This window comes from Solanum lycopersicum, chromosome 6 (genome assembly GCF_036512215.1).
Source record: "Solanum lycopersicum chromosome 6, SLM_r2.1".
Taxonomy (NCBI): domain Eukaryota; kingdom Viridiplantae; phylum Streptophyta; class Magnoliopsida; order Solanales; family Solanaceae; genus Solanum; species Solanum lycopersicum.
In genome coordinates, this window is record NC_090805.1 from 40,037,986 (window position 1) to 40,062,971 (window position 24,986).

Here is a 24,986-nt window from a genome sequence, read left to right on the forward strand (position 1 = left end):
AAAGTAACTTTTACCCCCAAAGTTAGAGTTTTTGATTTAATGGGATGGTGAAAATACTATTTATTATAACTGTCATCTCAAACACATTGCTAAATATTCAATTAATGTTCGATATCATAAATTTCTTTCATCAATTTATAAAAGAGTGCGTATAAATAGTATTGACTATAATTTGATTATAGTCGAAAAATTTTCTATTACATTTTTATCACAAGGACAAGTACATTATGGAGAGTAGATTATTTAGAATGATGAATTGTTGACATACTTTTTGAGGGTTTCAAATGACTACATAAATCAAATCAAGTTAATAACACTTGAAATTTATGTTGGAAAGGAGCCTAAAACTTGTCAACAATATTCTCTTTTATCTGTCAAAAGCTTTGTTAAATATATATTTCTCTTTGTAAAACATATTTTTTTCTTCCAATTTATAAAGTGTAAAATTTTCTTCCACTTTAAAGTGTAAGAAAAACTTATACTTTATAAAGTGTAATAAATAATTTCGTTATATATTAAACTATATACATTATGGGACTAACGGAAAACATTTAGAATATGGAATAAAGTGGAATTTTTTCTTCCACTAAGCCTATTTTATTTACTTCTTAAAATAGTGACTTATTTTAGTCACTTTTATTTCTTTGTGACTTATTTAGGTTCTGGACTCAAGAAAAGACAGAATTGTTTTGAAGTAAAGAAGAAAAATAAATATTCTTTTATGGCCCTCCTTATTTTATTTCTATTATTAATCGGAAAAATATTCTTTGAACTTAACCCACATATTTTTTAATATCCATGTCCCACATAACAATTTTTTTCATTTTCAATCCGTCCCACCCTACTCCTAACCGTACCGCATAAATTTTTAAATATTTTATTTTTCTAGATAAGTTTGATTCTAAAATAAAATTAATGAAAATAAATTTATTTTTAGAGATCACTAGAAAATATATAAGAAATTGTATATTCTTTATTGAACCATTTTGATTTACTATCTTGAATATTTTAGTAGCTTTATAAAAATTATCTTAATAAATAATGTTGTATCACTCTTATAATAGGTAAACAATTAAACTTAAATTTGAGCCATCATAAAATCATATGTCTCCACAATCTTCCCCATTCTGCATTAGTTTATATATTGCCCACATCAATTTGCACCGCATCCCACCCACTCTGCTCTACATTCGCCTTGCCCCATTGTCATTCCTAGTAAAACGTGTTGAAATGTGCCGATTTAGTAAAACATGTTGAAATGTGCCGACTTAATAAAACATGTTGAAATGACATTGTCAAGTCTTATTTGTTGTGCTTAAAATAAATAAATTTTAGTTGAGATGTTTAATTGAAATTTAATGTCAATTTTATGCAGTTAGATAAATTCTATCGATATATATATTATTTCTAAACAACACATGAAATTTTTTTCTCATAAATAATAATCCACACTAACCATATCAATATATTATTAATGAAAAACATATCAGATACATGTTTGTAGCATTATTGAAATAAATTTTAAAAAACACAACATTATTAATATAGATTTAGAGTTACTAGAGTCTTCCCAAATATATCCATAAGTGATAATTTAGGGTGAATCATTTGCAATTTGAACATTTCAAATTTCACACTCCAAAAGATTCATGTCTCATTGAGGATGAAGCTTCAATTTCTAATTGATTTAAACGATGGTGTAAGTTAGAACTAGTTTCATTCAACCAAGTTTCAAATATGAACACTTCATCTGCATTGAGCTGCTCAGTCGACTCCCACCAACCTTTTTGTCTTGTTTCTTCCATTTGTTCATAAGAATTTTTCTTAGCAATCGCAATGTCTTCTCTGACATCAAGTTCTTCAAGCCTAGTTTTGAGTTGATTCACTTCATTTCTAGCATCATTTGCCTCTAGATTTGTCCTTTCACCAAACTGCATATCATGATTCTGAAAACGAGAAATAACTGCATCAAATGTTGGGTGAAAAAAGGAATGAGGCTTACCAGTAGCAGAAATCATCATTATTCCAATGTCAACATTGTATTCTGTAGCGAGTTTGCTAGATTTTTTATACAAACCCTCACGACGCTTTGTAAATGAAGCAAACATCGAATCCTTATTTTCAATTTTTTTCATTGGTATCTTTTGACGTCCTTTAGTTTTTTTTCTCTCCATGCCTAAATGAAACGTTTTTCAACAAATGATGCTTATAAAAAGATGACATTGCACCTATTTATATACACAATTTCTTATTAAATGATATATTAATTGATTTTTTTAGTGAAATAACATAAATAAAAATAATATTTTCATCATAGAGAAAATAAGGAAATTCTGTAAATATATTTTGTATATTCACCACATTAAAATATAATTTTTAATCAAATATTTTAATACATTACTGAATAAGTTAAAGTTAGAAAATATGAAAATGATTTTAAAAAGACAAAATGACTCCATTTTGTTTTTTTAAAAAAAGTTTTTGTATAATAAACAAACAATATATTAACAAAAATAAATCAGAAAGTGATCTATAATAGGAAATATCTTAATATTTTGCATAAATTAATTATCAAATAGACAATAAAAATATTTAATTTTAATTAGAAATGACATAAATTACAAATTAAAGTAATTTCAAATCTAAAGTAAACTTGAATTTATTTATATGCATCAACATTAAATAGACGTTGACTTGAATAAGATTCAAAGATTAACTTAAATGGGAAATAAATTAATGATGCAATGATATAAAAGGAAATTATATAATGAAATATCATGTTGAAGTTAACAAATATGAATACAATTAGCTGTAAAATAAATCACATAGCCGTTGAGGAGCAACGGGCATAGTGAAGACTACAAAACACTTTTTTTATTTTAAAAAATTGTAAGAAAATAATGCTTTCACGCGCTCAATAGCCGTGACTCACATTCAAAGTGCCAGCTAGGCAAAAAAGTATTCAAGTGGTATCAATCTAATTTGGGAGGGTGTTTAATAAATACAAGTCTCAGTTGAGTTATGTAAATGAATAATACGAATAACTTTAAGTGTATGTTGATGTCTTAAGCCAATTCTAAAATATGCTAACAAGTTTTCAATTTTTTGTGATCACTTTGTATTTCAATCTCAATTTGTATGCCAATAAATTTGTATTTTTTATTCTATATTCATTCTAAAATCTGCCAGCAAAAATCTTAAATCAATAGACTTCAACTCGACATAGATTGATTATTTTCAATGGAGAGTTAAAAATTAATATCTAAAATTTTAGGTTTAAGGGAGACAGAAATCATATCAATTGTGGAACCAAACACATATAATAGGAAATGAATTTTGTAAATTTTAATCTCAAAAATAAAAGATGAAAAGAGCATGAGTGTAGTGAAAAAAAATCTAGATCGACTTAAAGTTATACAAAATTATGATTATTAATTATGATAACTTTGTTGGTTTAAATTTAAAAATTACCTTATTTGAAATATTATTTTCCTTGATTTTCTTCCTTATGTTATTCACTAATTGTATTTTTTTCAAATTAAACAAATAACAAGAATACATAAATTAACAATATAACAAATTAAAATATTGTCATCTTTAATAAATATTAAAAATTCTGCTATGAGGATCCATTAAATATTAAAATATTATTATTTAAAAAAATTTCCTTTTTAATTGTCTCTCCGAGTTGCTTATTGGGCTTGTAAGAAATTTTACACAAATCTAGTAATATTATGAATGAACTATATTTTACTTTATCTTTTTTTGAAATTACAATTCTTTTAATATTTGATGGATTTTGGATATCATTCCAAAAACTCTCGATACATCACATAAAGTGAAATATTTGAGAATATAAATAGATATTTTTATAATTTTTTTTCAAATGATATAATTTTTTAAAAATATGATTATAATAATTTTCCCCTTTTTATTTTACACATGAAAGATGTGGACAAAATTAATATTTAGAAAAAAGTTGTTATATTTCGTCCTTAATTTTAAAAGGGGAGTGTCAACATTTGTAACATAAGAGAAAAAGAGAGAGAACCATAGGAAACATAAAAAAACTAAAGAAAAAGAGAGAAAACCGTGTACATGAGAAACTAAAGAAATGATACGGCGGAGCCTAAAGGGTAAAAAATGTTAACAAAAATTTCAAAACGGTATATGAAATTTCTTTTTAATCAAAAGGGCAAAATCGCTCGCGAAATAGCGATTTTGTCCACTGAAAAAAGCAAAATCGCTGCTATAGCAGCGATTTGTTAAATTTGCTTTTTTTTTTTAAAAAAAAAAAATTATAACAAAATCGCTCCCTCGGGAGCGATTTTCAAAATAAAAATCTTTTTTTAATATTTTTTTGATATGTCGCTGCTTAGGCAGCGACTTGTGTATAATTTTTTTTAATTAATATTTTTTGTTTTTTTTAATAAAAAAAATTTAAATCAATTTTTTAAATCAAATAGCTGCCAAGGCAATGATTTTTAATTATTATTTTTAAAAAAAATAAATAAATCGCTGCTTTATTTTAAATCAAATTTTTTTTAGTGATTTAATTTTTAAAAATTAAAAAAGAAATAATTAAAAATTGCAGCAATGTAATTTATAAAAAGTATTTTTTTCATTTAAACTTTTTTAAATAAAAATAGCAAAAAAAAAAAATTAAGGTAATGTCGCTGCTTATGCAGCGACTTACTTAAAAAGGTATAAAAAAAAATTTTGAAAATTGAAAATCGCTCCCTCGGGAGCGATTTTGTTTTAATTTTATTTTTTAAAAAAAATCAAATTTAATAAAATCGCTGCTATAGCAGCGATTTTGCTTTTTTCAATGGACAAAATCGCTACTTCGCGAGCGATTTTGCCCTTTTGGTTAAAAAGAAATTTCATATATACCGTTTTAGAATTTATGTTAACATTTTTTACCCTTTAAACTTCGGACTCATGATTAAAGCTTATCTGTTAAAATATTGAAAAAGTTTCACGTTAAATTATTATGAGATTAGTGGACTTATTATAAAATTTTGACATTAATTCTTTTTTCTTAAAGTATGATCCATCGTATCTATCTTAAAGTTTCTGGCCCAAATTAAATTACAGATAATCATGGAACTATAGAGTAGCTACACCTTTTTTTCTCTGCGTTAATTATGAATTAGGGCAATCATTTAAAAAATCATCAAATTATATACTCCCTCCCTTACACTTTATATGTCATTCTATTCAATAAATGATCCATAATAGCTGTCATTTCATAAAATCAATGCATAAATTAAAATATTATTTCTTTTTTACCCTTGTAGTTATTAACATTGAAAACATTCATTTGAAACTTAAAAAATTAAGTAAATGATTCATGTTTCTTGGTTAAATTAATTAATCAAAATAAATTAATTCACATTCATTGATTAAAAACTTGAATTTCAAGAAAATTAAATAAAGATAGAAGAGTAAAGTTACATCATTTTTTAATGCAAATACAAGTTTTTCCCAATTCAACATTCCATCGATTGTACGGGCGTCACCTCCCCCTGCAACCACCGTACACTGTCGCAAAACCACCTCATCACGGAGGTTATCTCCCGTCCTTGTTGTGGCTTTACACATATTGTATTTGTATAAAGCGGGAGAAAATTGTAGATATACATATATTTCATTTTCCTCTTTCTCCTCTTCCAGATTTCGCTTGCCACTCTTCCTGATCTCGCTCGCTACTCTCACTCGTCTCTCTCACTTTATACAAACACAAATATATACATTGCGTTTGTGTTTGTATAAAGCGAAAGAAATTTGTATATACAAATACAAACACAAATATTTTTGTTTTATACCTTATGATTATACAAATACGATCTTTCCCTATCCAGTTTAATTTCTTTTATCTTTCTCTCTTTCTCGCTTTACACAAACACAAATTATACAATTGATTTTTTTGTATATGTATATCAAAACATATTATACAATTGTTTCTTTTGTATATATATATATATATATATAGAAAGAGTCATAACAAATTTAAAGTTTGCTACGTAGCGCAATTATACAAACTATAAATATAATATAGAGATATGATTTTTGTGTTTAATATACGTGAAAGTTGCTCAAACCATGAATAGCCCTCAATTAATGCTCTTAGATATAATTAAACAGATTTTTTTGTATAATTAACTATAAATAGGCCGAATTACACGAATCATAAACATAATAAATATTTAAATTATAGCTGTAATTCATAAATAGTAAAACAATAGTTAAGGAGGCCTATTATATTTTCTATCTTAGCTGTTTGTAAAATTTTGATCTATCTGACAATTGCTTATTGGGCCATTTCTAGTCACATTACACAAAAAAGATAAAATCTAGAGAAGATCCCTTCCTATCTTGAATTTTAAGAAGAGATGATGATGTCAAATATTTATAAGATAAGAAACAAAAGAAAAAAGAGAGAAAACCATGTACATGAAAAACTAAAGAAATGAAAAAAAGGATAATTGAAGCTTAATAAAAAAGCACTAGAGAATCACATCCTCAAAATAAAAATAAAAAAATTATAGAAACTATAAAGTAGCTTAACTTTTTTTTTTGTGTGTCATTTATGAATTAGGACTTAGGTTAGCTAGTGGCTAAATAAACTATATAAATAAGATTTCCTTGTAAACAATTTTGCCCACTCTATCATTAAACTTTGTATTAGTCATGCAGACTACAAGTTTCTCCCAATTCAACATCCCATCGATTGTATGGGCCTCACCTCTCCCTACAACCACCATGCTCCGTGGCAAAACCACCTCGTTGCAGAGGTTATCTCCGCCCTACGCGGTGGCTTCATCCACATCTCGTCACCAGGTTACTCACTCAATGCCACCAGAAAAATTGGAGATCTTTAAGTCATTAGAACCTTGGGTTTCTGAAAACGTCCTCCCCTTCCTCAAGCCCGTAGAGAAATGTAGGCAGCCCATTGAGTTTCTCCCTGACCCATCTCAAGGGCCCGAACAATTCGAGGAAGAGGTTCGGGCCATAAGGCATAGAGCTTCAGGGCTTTCGGATGAGTACTTTGTTATGCTTGTGGGTAATATGTTAACTGAGGATGCTTTGCCTACTTATGAGACGCGATTAATACATTAGATGGGGTAGGTGATGAGACTGGATGCAGTCCATGTCCATGGGCAATATGGACACGGGCGTGGACAGCTGAGGAGAATCGACATGGCGATTTGCTGCGGACCTATCTTTATCTTTCAGGGAGAGTAGACATGTTGATGGTTGACAAGACACTACAATACTTAATTGGAGCTGGAATGGTAAGGCTTATTCTGGAATTGTGAATTATATGTTTTTTTTAGTCATGATATATTCATCTCCCTTTTTTATTTTTCCAAAATATTCAATTATGTAATCAACGGTTGCATGCAACGTATTCTTTTGTTTAGGACATCAGACTAGAGAACAATCCGTATTTGGGATTTGTGTACACATCATTTCAAGAGCGAGCCACGTATTCGTCACATGGAAATATGGCTAGGCTAGCTACACAAGGAGGAGACCCCATGCTAGCACGTATGTGTGGAGCCATTGCCGCGGATGAGAAGCGTCACGAACATGCCTACACAAGAATTGTTGACAAGTTGTTAGAAGTGGATCCAAATGCGACTATGCTGGCTATTGCAAACATGATGAAGAAGAAGATCGTAATGCCGATGCATCTCATGTATGATGGGCAAGATCCAAATATATTTGAGCACTTCTCTTCCATTGTTGAAAGGCAAGGAATCTACGCATCTCGTCATTATGTTGAAATATTAGAATTTTTTATAACACGATGAGAATTGGAAAAACTTCAAGGGTTGAGTGGCGAGGCAAGGCGTGCACAGGATTATGTGTGTCGACTTCCACTCAAGGTTAGGAAGTTGGAAAATAGAGTCAAGAAAATAGAGCCACGTCAAGTCAAGTTTAGTTGGATCTTTAACAAACAAGTGAACGCTTAATTAGATGAATTGCTTTCGGTAAACCCAAGATATGAAGATTCTAGACGCATGAATATTATCTTAATTTAAGCATTAGCGGAACATTCAAAGGTCAAGGTGTGTTTGTTTTACTGAATTATCATGTGTTTGAATCTCTTATCTAGCAATTTAATTAATGTAACCTAGGTCCCGGGAGCGGATGCACTGGCCTTACTAGCAGTACCAAGTGTTATCCTATGCTTTCCATAGGGCACTGTCACTTAAAAATAAATTTTTTTCCTCAAAATTAACGACCGCACATGCATCTCTATCCATACAAATGGGTCTGCCTCTGGTCATAAAAATGTAAAAAAAAAAAAAAAAGTTTAATTATCCTTTCACTATAATCTTTTTGGCTAAGCCGGTAAAATAAACTTATTTTGAGACATATATACTTCTTACTAAATAGAGTTTAGTGAGGAGAACAATAATATGTAACTGATTAAAATAAATCATTTTAGTAAATATGAATTTTCTATTTGAATAATCTTATCATTAAAAAATCAAAAGCACCTATATATTTGTTAGAAACTACATACTTTTGTCAGTTTTTGCTTAAAAGATGGAAATTTAAAACAATTTTTGCAACCACTGAAATCACTCATTTTCACCTATAATCACTACAAAAAAATTGAAACTAGCTACAAAGTGCAAGAAAATTTCGCAAGAACACTAAAATGAGAAAGGCTTGGTTCATTTTGTTTTAAGACTTCTTTTAACTCGTGTGTTTATTCTGAATTTTACAATCGTGATTAAGAACCAGATACGCATCAATCCGATATATTATTAGGTAAGGGATTAAAAATTTAATTTTTAGGTTGCAAGAGGTTATTATCTGGAAATTTTATTCTGTGATTTAGTGAAATTGTTGAAGAAATCCTATGTGACAACACGTTATATTTTCTTCCTTGAACAAGAAAGTTTCAAACGTAAATATTATTATGTGTCTTACTTGTTGTTTCGTAGTCTTTTTACTTGTGTTCTTACACTGATATTTTGCAATGAGTAGTCCATGGTATAGGCCAAGCAGTTCCGCATGTACCACCTCAGTCAGATGAAGTGGTTGGTGTTGAAGAATGACAAAAAAACTACATCGGTGGTTAATGAGATGGGTGGACTCCTTATAAGGGTTGGCCAATCCTTCTCCCTTTGAGCTAGCTTTTGGGTGTGAGTTAGGCTTAAGACCCCATTTCACATGGTATCAGAGCAGGGTCCGTCTCACCCTATGTTAGGACCCCCAAAATCAAAATTGACCACGCACCAGATGTTAAGCACTGGGCGTAAGGTGAGGTGGTAAAGAATGACAAAAGTCCTACATCGATGGTTAATGAAATGGGCGGACTCCTTATAAGGGTTGGGCAATCCTCCTCCTTTTGAACTAGCTTTTGGGGTGTGATTTAGGACTAAGACCTCATTTCACAGTTGGGTGTATCCAAGCATCCAATCAGCAGAAATATTGCGGAAGACACCTGCAGCGCCTCCAACAGCAGTTTCGAGGTCCACGGCGCCATCAATATTTAATTTAAATGAGTGCAACGGCGGAGGTGACCAGCTAGTAGGCAACCTGGAGGGATGGGTGGCTGTATGGGCGACGGGAGTGGCCAAGACGGTAAATTCAGTGACTTGGAAGAGGAGTTTGGATGGGGATACAAAGTCAAGGTGGTTGTGGAAGACATTATGGTTGCGATTGAGCCATAAATGCCAAAAAATATACTGGATGAGGGTAGCAAACGGGACGCCAAATGAAGGGGTGATCAGGGAGGAATTTGTCGTAGTGCATGCTTGTTTGAACCAGGAAAGGTGATCTGCAGTAGGCGGGTGTATTCTAAAGTAAGTCCAAAGATGTTTTGTCGGAGGGAAATGAAGGAAGATATGAAGAATGTCTTCATCAGTAGTGCGACAGAGAAGGGCATAAGGCGCTAGGGAGTAGTCGACGGGTAATAAGGAGGGATCGGGTAGGAAGTCGAGAATGAAGGAGGAGCCTGAGGAAGGTTTTGAGTCTAGGGAGTATCGGAAGGGACCAAATCCAATTGATATTCGGAAAGGTAGAAACAAGAGTATAATGTTTGAGATAGAGCTGGTAAGCGGTAGCTGCAGTCAAATTTTCGGAGGTAGAGAGGAGCAAGTAAGTATGGTCGGTAGTGGCTGTGGGGTGGGATATAGTGCCAAGTATAAGAGAAGTAATAGAGGGGGGGAAACTCAAAAGAACAGCAATCAAAGCACCATACCTTATTAGGGAGGATAGAAGAGAGGGGTAGGTCAAATTCATAGCGTAAAAGAGGTCCCAATATTAATTCGCGCAAGGAAAGGTGAGGTTGTATCCATTTGTCACCCCAAAGGAGTATGTGATGACCATTAGCAATGTTCCAGGTTGTACCCGAGCGAATTAAAAAGTTGGTTTTGGTAAGACTTCTCCAAAAGTAAGAGTGATGCGGTTTTGAGGGAATGGGAGGGAGAGGGTGGAAGTAAGACAGGTAGAGGAGGCGTATTTACCGTGCAAAATTGGGGATCAAAGTGAGTGGGGTGTACGAAACAGCTGCCAGTGAAATTGACTAAGGATGGCATAACTTTTTGCAAGCAGTTGAGGAATCCAAAGATCAACCGAGTGCTTTGGGGTAGGTAGGATATTAAGCTGCATACCGTATGCAGGGATAGCAGAGAGCGTGGATTTAATAAGAGTGGTGTGTCCTGCTCGTGTAAGAGTAGTACTATTCCAACCTTGGAGGCGAGCGTTCATGCGATCAAGGATGATTGGTAATTGGATGAGCGTGGATGTAAGCTAGGCATGATAAAACCCAAATACTTCCCAAAATAATCCAAAGATTTGATATTTAATTATGAAGAAAGGGCATGTCGTTGGGTAGGGTCAATGTTGCGAAAAAAAATAATTTTAGATTTAGAGAAATTAATATGTTGGCCAGATACGTGTTTGAGATGATTAAAAATGTTAACTATAGTGGTGGCATTCACAGTTGTAGCTCGGGAAAATAATACAAGGTCATAGGCAAAGAGTAAGTGGGAGAGGTACGGCTTAACTTAACCGGTTGTCAAGATTTGATGCAGCCAGCATGCTTAATGGAACATGAAAGTGATTCCATACAGATAATCAATAGATACAGGGACAAGGGATCTCCTTGACAGATACCGCACGAAGGCTTGAAGAAAGTGGTGGAGGTACCATTAATAAGAATAGAAATAAAAGAAGTAGTAATGTAGGCCATAATTAGTTTGATAAGAGGCTGGGGAAAATTCAAATGGAGAAGGGAAGAGTGTATAAATGACCACTCAAGCCAATCAAAAGTTTTATCCAAGTCGAGTGTTAGCATCATAACCTCTATGCTGCCCTTTTCTTCCGAAAAGGAATGAAGAGCTTCTTGGACAATGATGACATTGTCAGCTGCTTTCCGTCCAGGAAGGAAACTGCTTTGTGAAGGGTTAATCAGGGAAGGGAGATAGGGCGAATACGGTGGGCAATGATTTTTGGTAATGGTTTTATAAACAGTATTACAAAGTCCAATAGGGCGATATTGAGTAATGTGTTTGGGTGATTTAACCTTAGGGATTACTGTAATATTAGTCTCGTTGAGGTATGCTGGAAGTGTGGATGTAGAGAAGACGTCTTTACATAGACGAATAACAATGTCTTGTGTGGAATGCCAATATTTTAATAATAAAACGGGGTGGAAACGTCTCGGAGCTTTGAGGGGTTTAAAGGATTGAATTGCTCGAATTATCTCAACGTTAGAGAGGGGTCTCATTAGATGTGACTGTTGTTTGCAAGTGAGGCCCAAAAGAGAAGAGGGGGCGATGGACGGGTAGAGTGAGTGAGTTGGATGGTATAGATGTGGGTAAAGTGGTTAACAATAGTGTGATTGATTTGGTGATGGTCGAAAGTCCATTGCCCAACTGAATTTTGTATGCCTAGGATACGATTGCGGCGGTGGCATTTAACAGTAGATAAATGGAAAAAGCGAGTATTGGCATCACCATCAACCAACCACTGGACACGAGATTTAAGTTTCCAATATTCTTCCTCTTGTTTGAGGATGAGGTTAAGATCTGTAAGAAGTTGGTTTTCTAGATTATAATGGAAGTTGTGTTTGCGAATAGAGTCCATGGATTGGATGCCTTTTAATCTTGAAAGAAGCATTTTCTTTTTATAAAAAATGTTGCCAAATCGAGAGGTGTTGATAGGCAAACACCCAAACTTATCAGATTAGCGAAACACACCTAGACGTTCACTAGACCAAATGTTTGTCTAGAAATGCTTCTGTTATGCGTTTGGATAAAAGTGCTGAAGTTAAAAAAAAGTTGTTGATGTGTTTGTCAAATAAGTGCTGATAAATAGCTTTTTAAATCAAATGTCTGAAATACCCTTAAAAGTTGTTAACGTAATAAAAGTTAATAAATTTATATTTTACAGCCATAAATAATTATATTTTGCTATCATTCACATATTTCTTTCTCATCACAAATTATTTATAAGAGAAATATAAACTTATTATAAATTTTAAAGATATATAATTTGAATAGATCAAAGAACGATTTAAGATTTTATTTTAGTTTCATCCATAAGTAATAATAATAGTCTATCATTCATATATTTCTTTACTATCACAAATTATTTATAAGAGAAATATAAATTTTTATTTAAATTATATGTGCAACTTATTTTACATTTTAATAATATATAATTTGAATAGATCACTTGAAAAATTTAAGATTTATGTTATTTTCATTCATCAGTAATAGTAATAGTAATTGTCTATAATCCACACGTGAAAATATTAGGGTTAGGGTTATGTGGGTAATTTGGAGATTGTATAAAAATATTAAGGATAAAAAGGTAAAAATGTGGTCAACTTAAAACAGCTTATAAGCTAGGGAAAAAAAGCACCCCTACCCCAGCTTTTAACTTTTGGCTTAAAATAAGTTTTTTTTTAACTTAAAATAAGTTATTTTGAGGACTGCCAAACAGCTAAATAAGTCAAAAACCAGTTTTTAAGTCAGTTTGACCAGCTTTTAAGCTGAGCCAAACAGGCTCTAAGTCAAAAATCAGCTTTTAAGTCAGTTTGATCAGCTTTTAAGTTGAGCCAAACAGGCTCTAAATCAATCATAGTTAGTAGGTTGAGATATTTATTTAAGGAGAGTTAACGAGTGGTTTTGATAGGTAAACACCTAAACTTATCAAATTAGCGAAACACACCTAGACATTGACTAGACCAAATGTTTGTCTAGAAATGCTTCTAGGCACATTTGACCATAAAATCTTCGTCCACCAGTCATATATATAATCTCTTTATTTTTTGATAAATTATTTTTAAAAATATATTTTTAATTGATTTATTTTAAATTCTAAATTTTTCCCTTTTCAAGCCGAGGTATCAATACCACGAGTTCACGACAAAGACAAGATCGACTACGTCTAAATAGGTGAAGAATATGGTGATAATTTTAACCTTTAACCTAATATTAATTTATTTAGATTTGATATGATGAAATTATTTCTTCACGTTAAGTGTCATGTGGATGGATTTTTAACAAAATAGAGATTATTTTACATACGTTGGTGAAGTTAGTGAGGTCTCAAATGTGTTTCGCTATATTGACTGATAGATCAAGTAGGAAACTAATACTCTCAATAATTCATACGTAAAACTCAAAAAATTAAAATAATTTAGGTATATTTTTGACCCTTTTAACTCTTACTTCAAATTTAATTTCCTTAAACCCATGCCTTGGTTGCATTCTTTTATGTGATTCCCCCTTACAACTTGTTTGAATTATTCTTACTATATGTTCGTTTTGTATCTTTTTCTTATTTTTATATAACAAATGATTTAATTTGATCGCTTTGTTGTTGATTTATTTGTTTCTTATGTTACCTTATTTATATTTATTAGCTAATAATATTATTTTACACTTCATTATCGTTTTAATAGTAATTCTACTTCGTATTGATTTTTTCTTTATAAAATTGTAAGCTTATATTTTAAATTGTTGGTGCATGATATGATATTATAAAATGACCGCATAATTCATACAAGCTATCCAAACATTAATAATTAAAAGCAGAACCCTAAACCAATTTCAACATATCCAAATGTAAAATCAAAGAACAAAATGTTGATCCTTTTCGGCCTCACATCGCAAACAAATGTTTTATTTTCAAATCAGCTTAAAATGGTCTCCGTTTTTTTTGGTTTCTCACCCGGTGTCTGGATCCCATACTGGAGCTCTAACTAAATTCGAATCGCGCACTGCAGGGCTCATTCGGGGGTGACACTCCCAACAGAATATTCTTCATGCCCAGGGCTCGAACTCAAGGCCTCTGGTTAAGGGTGAAGCATTCTCACCAGTGTACCACAACTCACATTGATAAAAATGGTCATAAGTTGATAAAACATCTTAAATACTTCATCCATTTTTTAAGATTCCTCTACTATTGTCACGATCTAAAATTTGAGGTCATGATAGTACACATCTTGGAAATTCAATTTGTGTGTAAGCCGAACGATATAACACATACGAGACTCCCAAAGGAATGTCAGAACAGAACTGAAGAGAAAAGAAATACAACAAAGATGTTCTCACATCTAATTATGCACTTCTAGTTATTGAAGTATATGTTAAGTCTTCAAAGAAAAATCAGAGACTATAAATGGAAGATTGAGACCAATGACGATCTGAAAACATGATCTTACCACAACTCTGAATGGAATCATCGGCTATATCCGATCAACCATCACGAGGGACACCCTAACTAGGATTTTCATCAAGAGGATAACATAAGTTGGGGGTGAGTTAATTCCACATGTACTTGTAGGTTTGACCGATTGAGTATAAGGAAATAAATCCAACTTAAGAAATAAACTACGAAATGCTTCCATTTTCATACATAAAAGTCTCGTTCCGGCATCGGTGCCACCAATTCATACAAGAACGACGCAAGTAAACAACTGTGCCACCACGTTATTTTTTTTTTAAAAAAATAGTTTTATAAAATATATTTTATTTTAACAAAATTTAATTAAAATATAATTTAAATTGGTTGTGTGAATTTCTAAGAATCAATACTTGAATGACTTTGTATGTGAAAATATTCATAATTGAGTGAATTAAAGTTGAAATGAAAGTTGAGTGATTTTCTGTGAGAAAAACCCTTAGTTGAATGACATTTGAGGAAAATATTTCATAGTTAAGTGACTTTCCAAAATTGTTGCATTAATTAGAAACTAGAAAGAGTGAAATTTTAATTTGAAAAAATTATGTAACTAAGCTAACTTTTACTACTTAATTATATATTACTAAGAAAATTGATTGCGCTTCGCGCAGTGGTGAACTATGTCAATAATGTATTTATGAACTTTTGATAATTTAAGTGTTTTTGAGTGAGTACAGCCCTACAATAAATTGTCAAGAATGTTTTATCCAAAGATGAAATGAATTTTTTTAATCTTAAAACCAAAAAGATTTGATTCTAAATTTTTATGTATTTTGTTATTAATTTATCATTTTATTGTAGTTACTCATCACCAAAGTCTTTAGAAAAAATATATAATTTTTTCATCGTCTATACTATATTTGTATTTTAAAAAAATTGGTACAAACATTTTATTCATCAATTGTGATAGTTTTTCTCCTATTATAGACCTCTACATATAAAATATAAATATCATAAATCTTGTATAATTAGTTATGTACTTGATAAGTTAATTAATATTTTTAAGAACATCTCTTGGAGTTCAAGGAAACAATGTATTTCACTCATAATTTGGATTAAATGATGTCTAGGCAAGTCCCTTATTCAAAATCATTCGCAGTCGATAACACAACTTTGATATCCAAAAGACATATTTTGTTGTTTATGTTTCAATCAATTTGGTTAAAACTTTAATCTTTGCGACTTTAATCTAATATCTATAAGGATATAATTATTTACTTAATATTCATTATTATGGATTCATCCTTCTTTAAGGAGTAATTCATTGACTCTAATCAACCATTTGAAAGCAAACTTTTGATTAAGGTTGAGTCAATACTTACCATCCCACTACATTCCTTTATTTATTAAGTGTCACTAATCGATTGAATGTCTTGATAAGATAGAAAGTTGAATAACTAAAACTCTAAGGTAGTGTGGAATCACCATAACTTTGAACACTCAAAAGTCTATTCTTGGACACCCCATTGTCTTTTAGCCATTGAAAACATTAAAATCATTTATTTTAAAAGTTAAAGAATTATAATCTACATGACACCAATAGTTTAATGATTACATAAAACTCTTGACTAACATATTTCAACATAATGGAAAAAAGTATAAATACAAACAACAAAGATTAAAACATGTATTCAAAAATAGAAATTAATAACATAAGCATAAATTAATGATTGTAGAGAATATACCACTTGTTGACTCAATATATATAACGACTTGTATAAAAACTATCTAATATACAAAACAAACTGAATATATAAAAATTGTTAGAAGTAATGGAAAATTATTAAATTATTCTAACTTTTTGACTTAAATATAAAGACTTTTATAAAATCTATCTAATATACAAATCACATAGTAATATATACAAATTGATACAAGTCAAATTACTCAATTTCATACACTTAGTTGATTAAAATTTATATCGGATTGTATAAGAACTATTTAATAAACAAAACTATTTAATAAACAACACAAATAGTAACATATACAAAATGATACAATAATAGAAAAACACTCAATTTCATACACGTAATGAATAGATTCTTATATTTACTTATCGTTGTTCAAGCTACAAACTCTAAATAAATTGATTGTTTCTGTTCTGATATAAAATAAGCTTTGATTAAAGAAAAACCGTGAATAGTCCTCATAAGGAAGAAGTCTTATTGTGGTACTGTATCTTAATTAATTCACTATACAGAAATTATAAATTATATAGGGATTAGTATGAAATTATGCATGAAACGTATTTTTCTGTAAATTTTCATATAAATTCTCAAAAAAGATTCACATATAACTCACAATTTTCTCGTAGTAAGTAATTATACTAAATTACCTTTATTTAAGACATTCCCCAATTAATGCACAATTAGTTAGGCATAATTAAATATATTTTTTAAATAGTTAATTATAAATAGGTTGAAACATACAAATCATTTATATTATAGCTAAAAAAATATGTAAATAGTCAAAGTATAATTAAGGAGGCCTACTAGCTGTTTGTGAATTTTTTTTATCGATCTGACAGTTTCTTATTGGGCCATTTTTTAGTCACATTTTACACATCCCTAAAAGATAAAATCTAGAGTAGATTCCCTTCCTATCTTGAATTTTAAGGAAGCTTAATACAAAAGCACTAGAAAATCACATCCTCAAAATATAAAAAAAAAATCATAGAAACTATAAAGTAGCTAAGCTTTTTTTTCTGTGTCATTTATGAATTAGGACTTAGGTTAGCTAGTGGCTAAATAAACTATATAAATAAGATTTCTTCGTAAAAAATTTAGGCCACTCATCTAATAAACTTTGTATTAGTCATGCAGACTACAAATTTCTCCCAATTCAATATTCCATCGATTGTATGGAACTCACCTCCCCCTACAACCACCATGCTCCGTGGCAAAACTACCTCAACGCAGAGGTTATCTCCGCCCAACGCGGTGGCTTCAACCACATCTCGTCACCAGGTTACTCACTCAATGCCACCAGAAAAATTGGAAATCTTTAAGTCATTAGAACCTTGGGTTTTCGAAAACATCCTCCCCTTCCGCAAGCCCATAGAGAAATGTTGGCAGCCCATTGAGTTTCTCCCTGACCCATCTCAAGGGCCCGAACATTTCGAGGAAGAAGTTCGGGCCCTAAGGCAACGAGTTTTAGGGCTTTCGGATGAGTACTTTGTTATGCTTGTGGGTAATATGCTAACTGAGGATGCTTTGCCTACTTATCAGACCGCAATTAATACATTTGATGGAGTACGCGACGAGACTGGATCGAGCCCATGTCCATGGGCAATTTGGACTCGGGCATGGTCCGCTGAGGAAAATCGACATGGTGATCTGCTACGAACTTATCTTTATCTTTCAGGGAGAGTGGATATGTTGATGGTCGAGAAAACACTACAATACTCAATTGGAGCTGGAATTGTAAGTTTTGCCCTCAACATTTGTACAAAATTATTTTGTTAAGATGACCTATATATAACATAATATAACCTAAACAATTCAATAAATATATTTCACTGGGACGCACATGATCTGGTTGGTTTGAGTTTTTCAAAATCAAATCAAATTATTCATGTAAAATTTTAAATTTATAAACCAAATCAAACTAATAAAATTGAGATTTTTTTTGGACTTTTCAACCTCGGGTTGGTTCGAGTTTTTCAATACCAATCAAAACCATTGTGTCGTATTTTTAAATCAAACCATACAAATATACCTCGATTTTTTAGGTTTTTGAATTTTTCGGTAAAGTAGTAATTAACTTATGCTCCATATATTTCTTTGGTCCAACCAAAATATAACTATCTAAGGTGTTTTTTTAAGAAAATAACACAAAATATAAAATGCGTTATGACACTAAAATATTTCAATAAAAATAATAATGAAATCATCAAATAAAACAAATAATGTAAAGTCATAATTAATATGATCATAATTTAAAAGTACTAAATTATGCTAAAATAAGTTAATAATGATTAGTTTCATGATGATTAAACATAAAAGAAAAAATAAAATTAGATTATGTATTTAAATGTCTAAATCAATGTAAAACTAATTAAGAACAAATATTCAACATTATTGTCATTTTTACTATTGAATTAATTTATTTTGTTAGCATAACATTGATTTGATTTCGAATTGAGCCTTATCATAGTTATAATATCTATGGACCATAATATTTATTGGACCATTCAAAATTTTAAGTCTCTTTAAAAGCTTTAAAAAATATGTTAAAAAATAAAAATTATGAAAATGTACAAGTAATATTTAGAAATTACATCAAAGTAAATATTTGGCATAATACATAAATATGTCATTTAACTTGGCTTCAAATTAATTTATGTCCTTTAACTTTGAATGTGCACAAATAGACACTTAAACTTGTATAAAGTTGAACAAATAGACACTAATGTCCTACATGTCATTTTTTATCCTACGTGGTGTCCTACGTGTATTGTGTCATGTGGGACTCATGTGTTTATTTACTTAAAAGTTGGATAGTTAAAGTGTCTGTTTGTGCATTATGAAAGTTAGAGGTCAAAGATAAAATTTTAAGTCAAGTTAGGATCCAATATATGTATTATGCCTAAATACTTTTATGTATAAAATAAATTTTAAAAATAATATGTATAATGTCGGATTGATTTGATTTTGAGTTGACTTTTTTTAGTTGAAACCAAATCAACCCAAGTCTAATTGAATTTTTTTTAATACCAGATCAAGTCAAACCAAACCAAACCGTTAGTCAATTTTTTTTTCAATTTGATTTGATTTTCTATTGAGTTTGTACACCCTTATATTGCACTACTCCTAAAAGAAGTAAATAACATTAATTAAATGTTCAATTTACTAGCCTTTTGTTCCAAAACAATATTCAATTCGATCACTTTTATTTGTAATTTATTTTCAAAATAGATTTTTATTTTTACTTTGTCACTTTTGATATATAAAAGAAAAACACAATAATTCTTTTTTTTTGAATATTTTACCCTCAACGTTATATACTTATTTTTCAAATAATTTTTCATCACATCATTTGATAGAGTTAGTAAAATACCTATACCATTGATTATCTTCTTAATGGATATGTGATATGTCAATCTACTCAAATCATTTGATAGAGTTAGTAAATTACCTATACTTATTTTTCTATAAATAAAAAGTGTTTTTATTATCTTAGCCCTAAATATAAGTTGTCAATCACGTTTGCATCTTAGGACGTCGGAGTAGAGAATAATCCATACATGGGTTTTGTGTACACGTCATTTCAAGAGCGAGCCACATTTTTATCGCATGGTAATATGGCTAAGCTAGCTATAGAGGGCGGAGACCCCATGCTAGCGCGTATATGTGGAACCATTGCAGCAGATGAGAAGCGTCATGAGAATGCCTACACAAAAATTATTGAAAAATTACTTGAAATAGACCCAAACACAACTATGATAGCCATTGCCTATATGATGAAGAAGAGAATCACAATGCCACTGCACCTCATGTATGATGGACAAGATCCAAATATATTTAAGCACTTTTCAGCAATTATCCAAAAGCAAGGGGTTTACACATCTCGTGATTATGTTGAAATATTAGAATTTTTCATAACAAGATGGAAATTGGAAAAACTTGAAGGCTTGACAACGGGGGAGGCCAGACGTGCACAGGATTTTGTGTGCAAACTTCCAAGTAAGATTAAGAGGTTTGAAAATCGAAATAATATATTAGACTCACATCCGGTGAAGCTTAGTTGGATTTTTAATAAGCAGGTTTGTGTTTAAATGTATATATTAATTTGTAATAAATACTTATGTAAAATTAAAACTTGTTCGTAGTTAATTTAACTACCACCAGCCGAACATAAAGCGAATATGCTTGCGACGGAAGAGGCAAAGAGACTACTTTTTAATCATAGTGGCAAACAAGCGAATCAAGTCAAATATGAATCGATCGAAAAGGAATTAAAATAAAAAAGATAAAATACTCAACTCGACTCACATTTTAAAGAGGTAAAAATTAGTTATCCAATGAATAATATAGATAAATATAGATATCCATGTTATAATAGAGATTTTATTAAAAACTTGAAAATAAAATCTTTTAAATTTATTTTTTTTAATCAGTCCACCCTCCCTAGCCCCGTTCAAAAAAATTAGTTTGTTTTTTCATTAAAAAAGTTTATTTTTTAAAAATTATTTCACTCATTCCCCTTCCCCTACCCCCCAGCACCCTCCCTACCCCAATCCAATTCCAATCAAAATGTAAAAATATTAAATAATTTTTTTTACCACCCACCTCCTCCCCCCCACCCCCAAAGAATAAAAAATAAATAAATAAGTCTTTTTTAACCCCACACACACACACGGACACCCAATCCCAAAGAAAACCTTAATTTTTTTTATCAAAATTAATACTCATATATAAGTTATCCATTCTGAAAGAAGAATTAAAGAGAATAACAAAATTGTACTCACCAGATTTATCGATAAAAATTATATATTTTTTTATTTTTGCTTGCAGTTAAATTTAATTTTTAATAAATTTATTAAGAACAAAGCGGTCTCACTATAAGATTTGAATAATTCTTTCTTTTTTTTGAGTAAGATTTATTGCATCCGATCTCATTATAAGATTTGAACAATTCTCCTTTCTTTAAGTAGAATTCATTGCACCCGATTTTAAAGTTTTCTGCCCAAATTAAATTGCATAACAATCATGGAAACTACAGAGTAGCTATACTTTTTAGGGCAACTTTCACATATAGCAAACAAAAAATTCATATTTGTATGTTATAGCAAACTTTGCATAATTGCGCTCCATAGCAAACATAAAACTGTATAATTTGCTATACATATACAATTGTATAATTCGCTGGCCTAAATTGTATAAATCGCTGGCCTATTTCGCTGCAATTGTATAATTTGTTTTGCATACAGTTGAATCGAATTAAAATGTATGTATATTGCATAATTATAAGTGTATAGCAAGAAGATATATGTTTTTCTCGCTTTATCCAAAAACAGAAACACAATATATACACTTCTGTTGTATAAAGCTAGAGAAAATTGTATTTCACTGCAATTGTATAATTCACAATTGTATAATTCGTTAGCCTTTTTCTCGCAATATTTGAAGAAAAATGTTTGTAATTTGTATAATTAAGTGTATAACACGAAGATATACATTTTTGCATGTGTATATACAATTTTCTCTCGCTTTATACAAAACAAAAACAAAATTATACACTTCTGTGTATAAAGCGAGAGAGGCGAGCGAGAATGGAGAGTGGCGAGCGAGATTTTTGGGAGAGAGACGCTGGCAAATTTTAGCTAATGTTTGCTATGGAGCACAATTAAATCAAACCCTAACTATTCCATTTAATTTAGGTTATTAGTTTGCTATTATAAAAATAGCCCAAAAAACGTTAAAATCTCACCTTTCGTATTTTCTTTTTACACTTTTCATTTTAAAAAGTAACTAAAGAGTGAAAAACAAAAATTTCTATTTTTTTTAAAGAAAAGAGTCCAACACGTATTATTTTTTATTTTCAACTTTTGATGATTTAAGTTTTTTTTTTACGTTTTTCTTATTGATTGCAATATTTTTAGATATATGGATAGATTTTTTATGGTGCTAACACGTGTACTTTTTTATTTAAATTTAAATTTATAAGTAAATAATTTGAATTACGAATTTTTTAAAAAAGCAGAATAAAATTCATATCAGTTCACAATTTTGAAATAAAACTGTAAAATTATTTATTATTTTAAAGTTTAATAAATTTCAATATTTTAAAATGTAATGTTTTCAAGAAAGTGGGTCCGCATTTTTTATTTTATTTTATCTAGAAATAACTAAACAATTCAATTTTTATTTTTGAATTTAGAGGCCTTATTCTGTAAAACTTTTCGGAAAAATAAATTTTCCATATTGACAAATCAAATTTGGATAAATCATCTAATAGTGTTAAACTTAGTATATTCATATTTCATTGTATTTATGTATTGTTGCATACATATATGTATACTAGAGAAAGAATCAAAATTTGTTTCAATCCAACTTTCTTACTTACCATGACTGTGAAGATCGGAAGAACCATAAAATTCAATGACCTCTAACATAATAATATTCATCATTTTTTTAAAAATTTGTGTTTTTTTTTTCATAAAAACAATTTAAATATACTCATAGTAATATTTATGTGACTCTCATAAGACTATAGTCATTAATTAATAAAGAATAGAAATATAATACTTTGAGATCAATAATTAGTGAAAGAGAAAATTAAAAAAAATTAAAAGTTAATTACAGAAAAAAAGCCGAGAAGCCTGTTCATACGAGAGCCATCCAAAAAATTTGATGTTGACAATGAGAATCAAACCCATATTGCGGATCTAGAAATTTGTTACTTCTGCCAACAACACCCATCGACACTTCATTCACAGAGTGTAAGCGTATATATAGATATATATATGAAATTTTAATCGAGATCGTTGGGTATCGTGACACCCCAACACATACATATAGATCCGCCCCTATAAATATGTACCTTAAATTGAATGACAATACAAATATATCAAAAAGTACGATAAAAGAAAAATATAACTATATTTTGTGAATATAAGGACATATATGATCCTTTCTATTTTTAAAATAGTCCAAAAAAATGTTAAAATCTCACCTTTCGTATTTTCTTTTTACACTTTTCATTTTAAAAAGCAACTGAAGAGTGAAAAACAAAAATTTCTATTTTTTTAAAAAAAGAGTCCAACACGTATTATTTTTTATTTTCAACTTTTGATGATTTAAGTTTTTTTTATGTTTTTCTTATTGATTGCAATATTTTTAGATATATGGATAGATTTTTTATGGTGCTAACACGTGAACTTTTTTGTTTAAATTTAAATTTATAAATTAAATAATTTGAATTATGAATTTTTTTTTTTAAAAAAAGAAGAAAATTCATATCAGTTCACAGTTTTGAGATAAAACTGTAAAATTATTTATTATTTTAAATTTTAATAAATTTCAATATTTTAAAATGTAGTGTTTTCAAGAAAGTGGGGTCCGCATTTTTTATTTTATTTATTTCAAGAAAGTAAGAAAGTTGTGTCATACAAATTGCATCAGCCTATTTTTTTAGTACTATTTTCAAAATATTTACGAATTGTAAAATCTATTTTAAAATTTTAATAGTGATTTATTATTTTAATTTTTAATAAATTTCAAAATGTCGTGTTTCAAGAAAGTGGGGTCATTATTAATTTGTTTTTGTTTGCAACTTTGCATCTATATCTAGTTTTTTTTCTTATAATTTTTGTTATAAAACTAAGCTTATAAGAATATAATCATAAAGAGAAGAAGACAAGAGAAGTGGATAGAAGAAGTGGAATATTCTTCTTATGCAAGTGTATGTAAGTCTCATCTGTATATCCTACAATGGTGAATGAACAATCCTATTTATAGAGTGAGAAATCACTCAAAAGTCACCATATTAAGTATCATAATAACTAGATACATTCTTATTCAAAAAAGTTCATGAACTTAGTGAATATGGATGGTTGTTCATGTACCTACCTTATGGATTATCCACTCATTCAATGGATTTATAACACTCCTCCTTGGATGTCCATAAATAATATGCCTCGTTAAAACCTTACTAGAAAAAACCCTATGTGAAAAAATTCTAGTGAAAGAAAAAGAATGCACATATCTTTTGATACGTACTATTTGTTGCCTCATTAAAAACCTTGCCAGGAAAACCCAGTGGGAAAAAACCTCGGTCAAGGGAAAAAGAGTGCAACGCGTATTATACTCCCCTGATTAAAACATCACTTAATTTCTTGTGATAATGTCTCCAATCTTCGTACATTATGGTTAGTATATTCTTTTTTAAAGAAAAACCACACGTTTCTTGAATATGGTGTGTCATTTATCTCAACCAGACGCACTTTCGACTTGTTTCATGGAGGACTTTTATTTCTGCATAGCAACATTTGCTTCATTGATCGCTAGGATATTATTGTGCCTCCACATGCAAACACATAGCGTGCTTGAGATAGAGCTTTATGCGGATCAGATAAATATTCTGCATCTGCGTAACCAATTAATTTGTCTTGAATTCCTCGGAATAGAATAAACCCAAAACTATGGTCCTTCGAGGATATTCAATCATGTGCTCAACACCATTTCAATGTTCTTTTATCGGGGAGAAACTGAATCTTGTCAGTAAATTTACTGCAAAATAAATATCTAGTCAAATATTGT

General features: G+C 30.2%; 2 protein-coding genes and 1 pseudogene across 2 annotated transcripts; 2 read left to right on the forward strand and 1 right to left on the reverse strand.

The window, feature by feature from the left end:
• Positions 1 to 1,631: 1,631 nt before the first annotated feature.
• Positions 1,632 to 2,108, reverse strand: LOC101257672 (agamous-like MADS-box protein AGL29). The gene has a single exon (XM_004241112.4). The coding sequence runs from the start codon at positions 2,106 to 2,108 to the stop codon at positions 1,632 to 1,634; it is 477 nt and encodes a 158-aa protein (XP_004241160.3).
• A 4,490-nt stretch (positions 2,109 to 6,598) lies between these two features.
• On the forward strand, positions 6,599 to 8,097 carry LOC101245958 (stearoyl-[acyl-carrier-protein] 9-desaturase 6, chloroplastic-like; annotated as a pseudogene).
• Positions 8,098 to 17,496: 9,399 nt separating this feature from the next.
• On the forward strand, positions 17,497 to 20,563 carry LOC101245664 (stearoyl-[acyl-carrier-protein] 9-desaturase 6, chloroplastic-like). The gene is made up of 2 exons (XM_004242013.5): positions 17,497 to 18,146; positions 19,943 to 20,563. Exons 1-2 carry the CDS (start codon positions 17,541 to 17,543, stop codon positions 20,498 to 20,500), a joined length of 1,164 nt encoding a protein of 387 aa, XP_004242061.1. The 5' UTR covers positions 17,497 to 17,540; the 3' UTR covers positions 20,501 to 20,563.
• Positions 20,564 to 24,986: the final 4,423 nt, after the last annotated feature.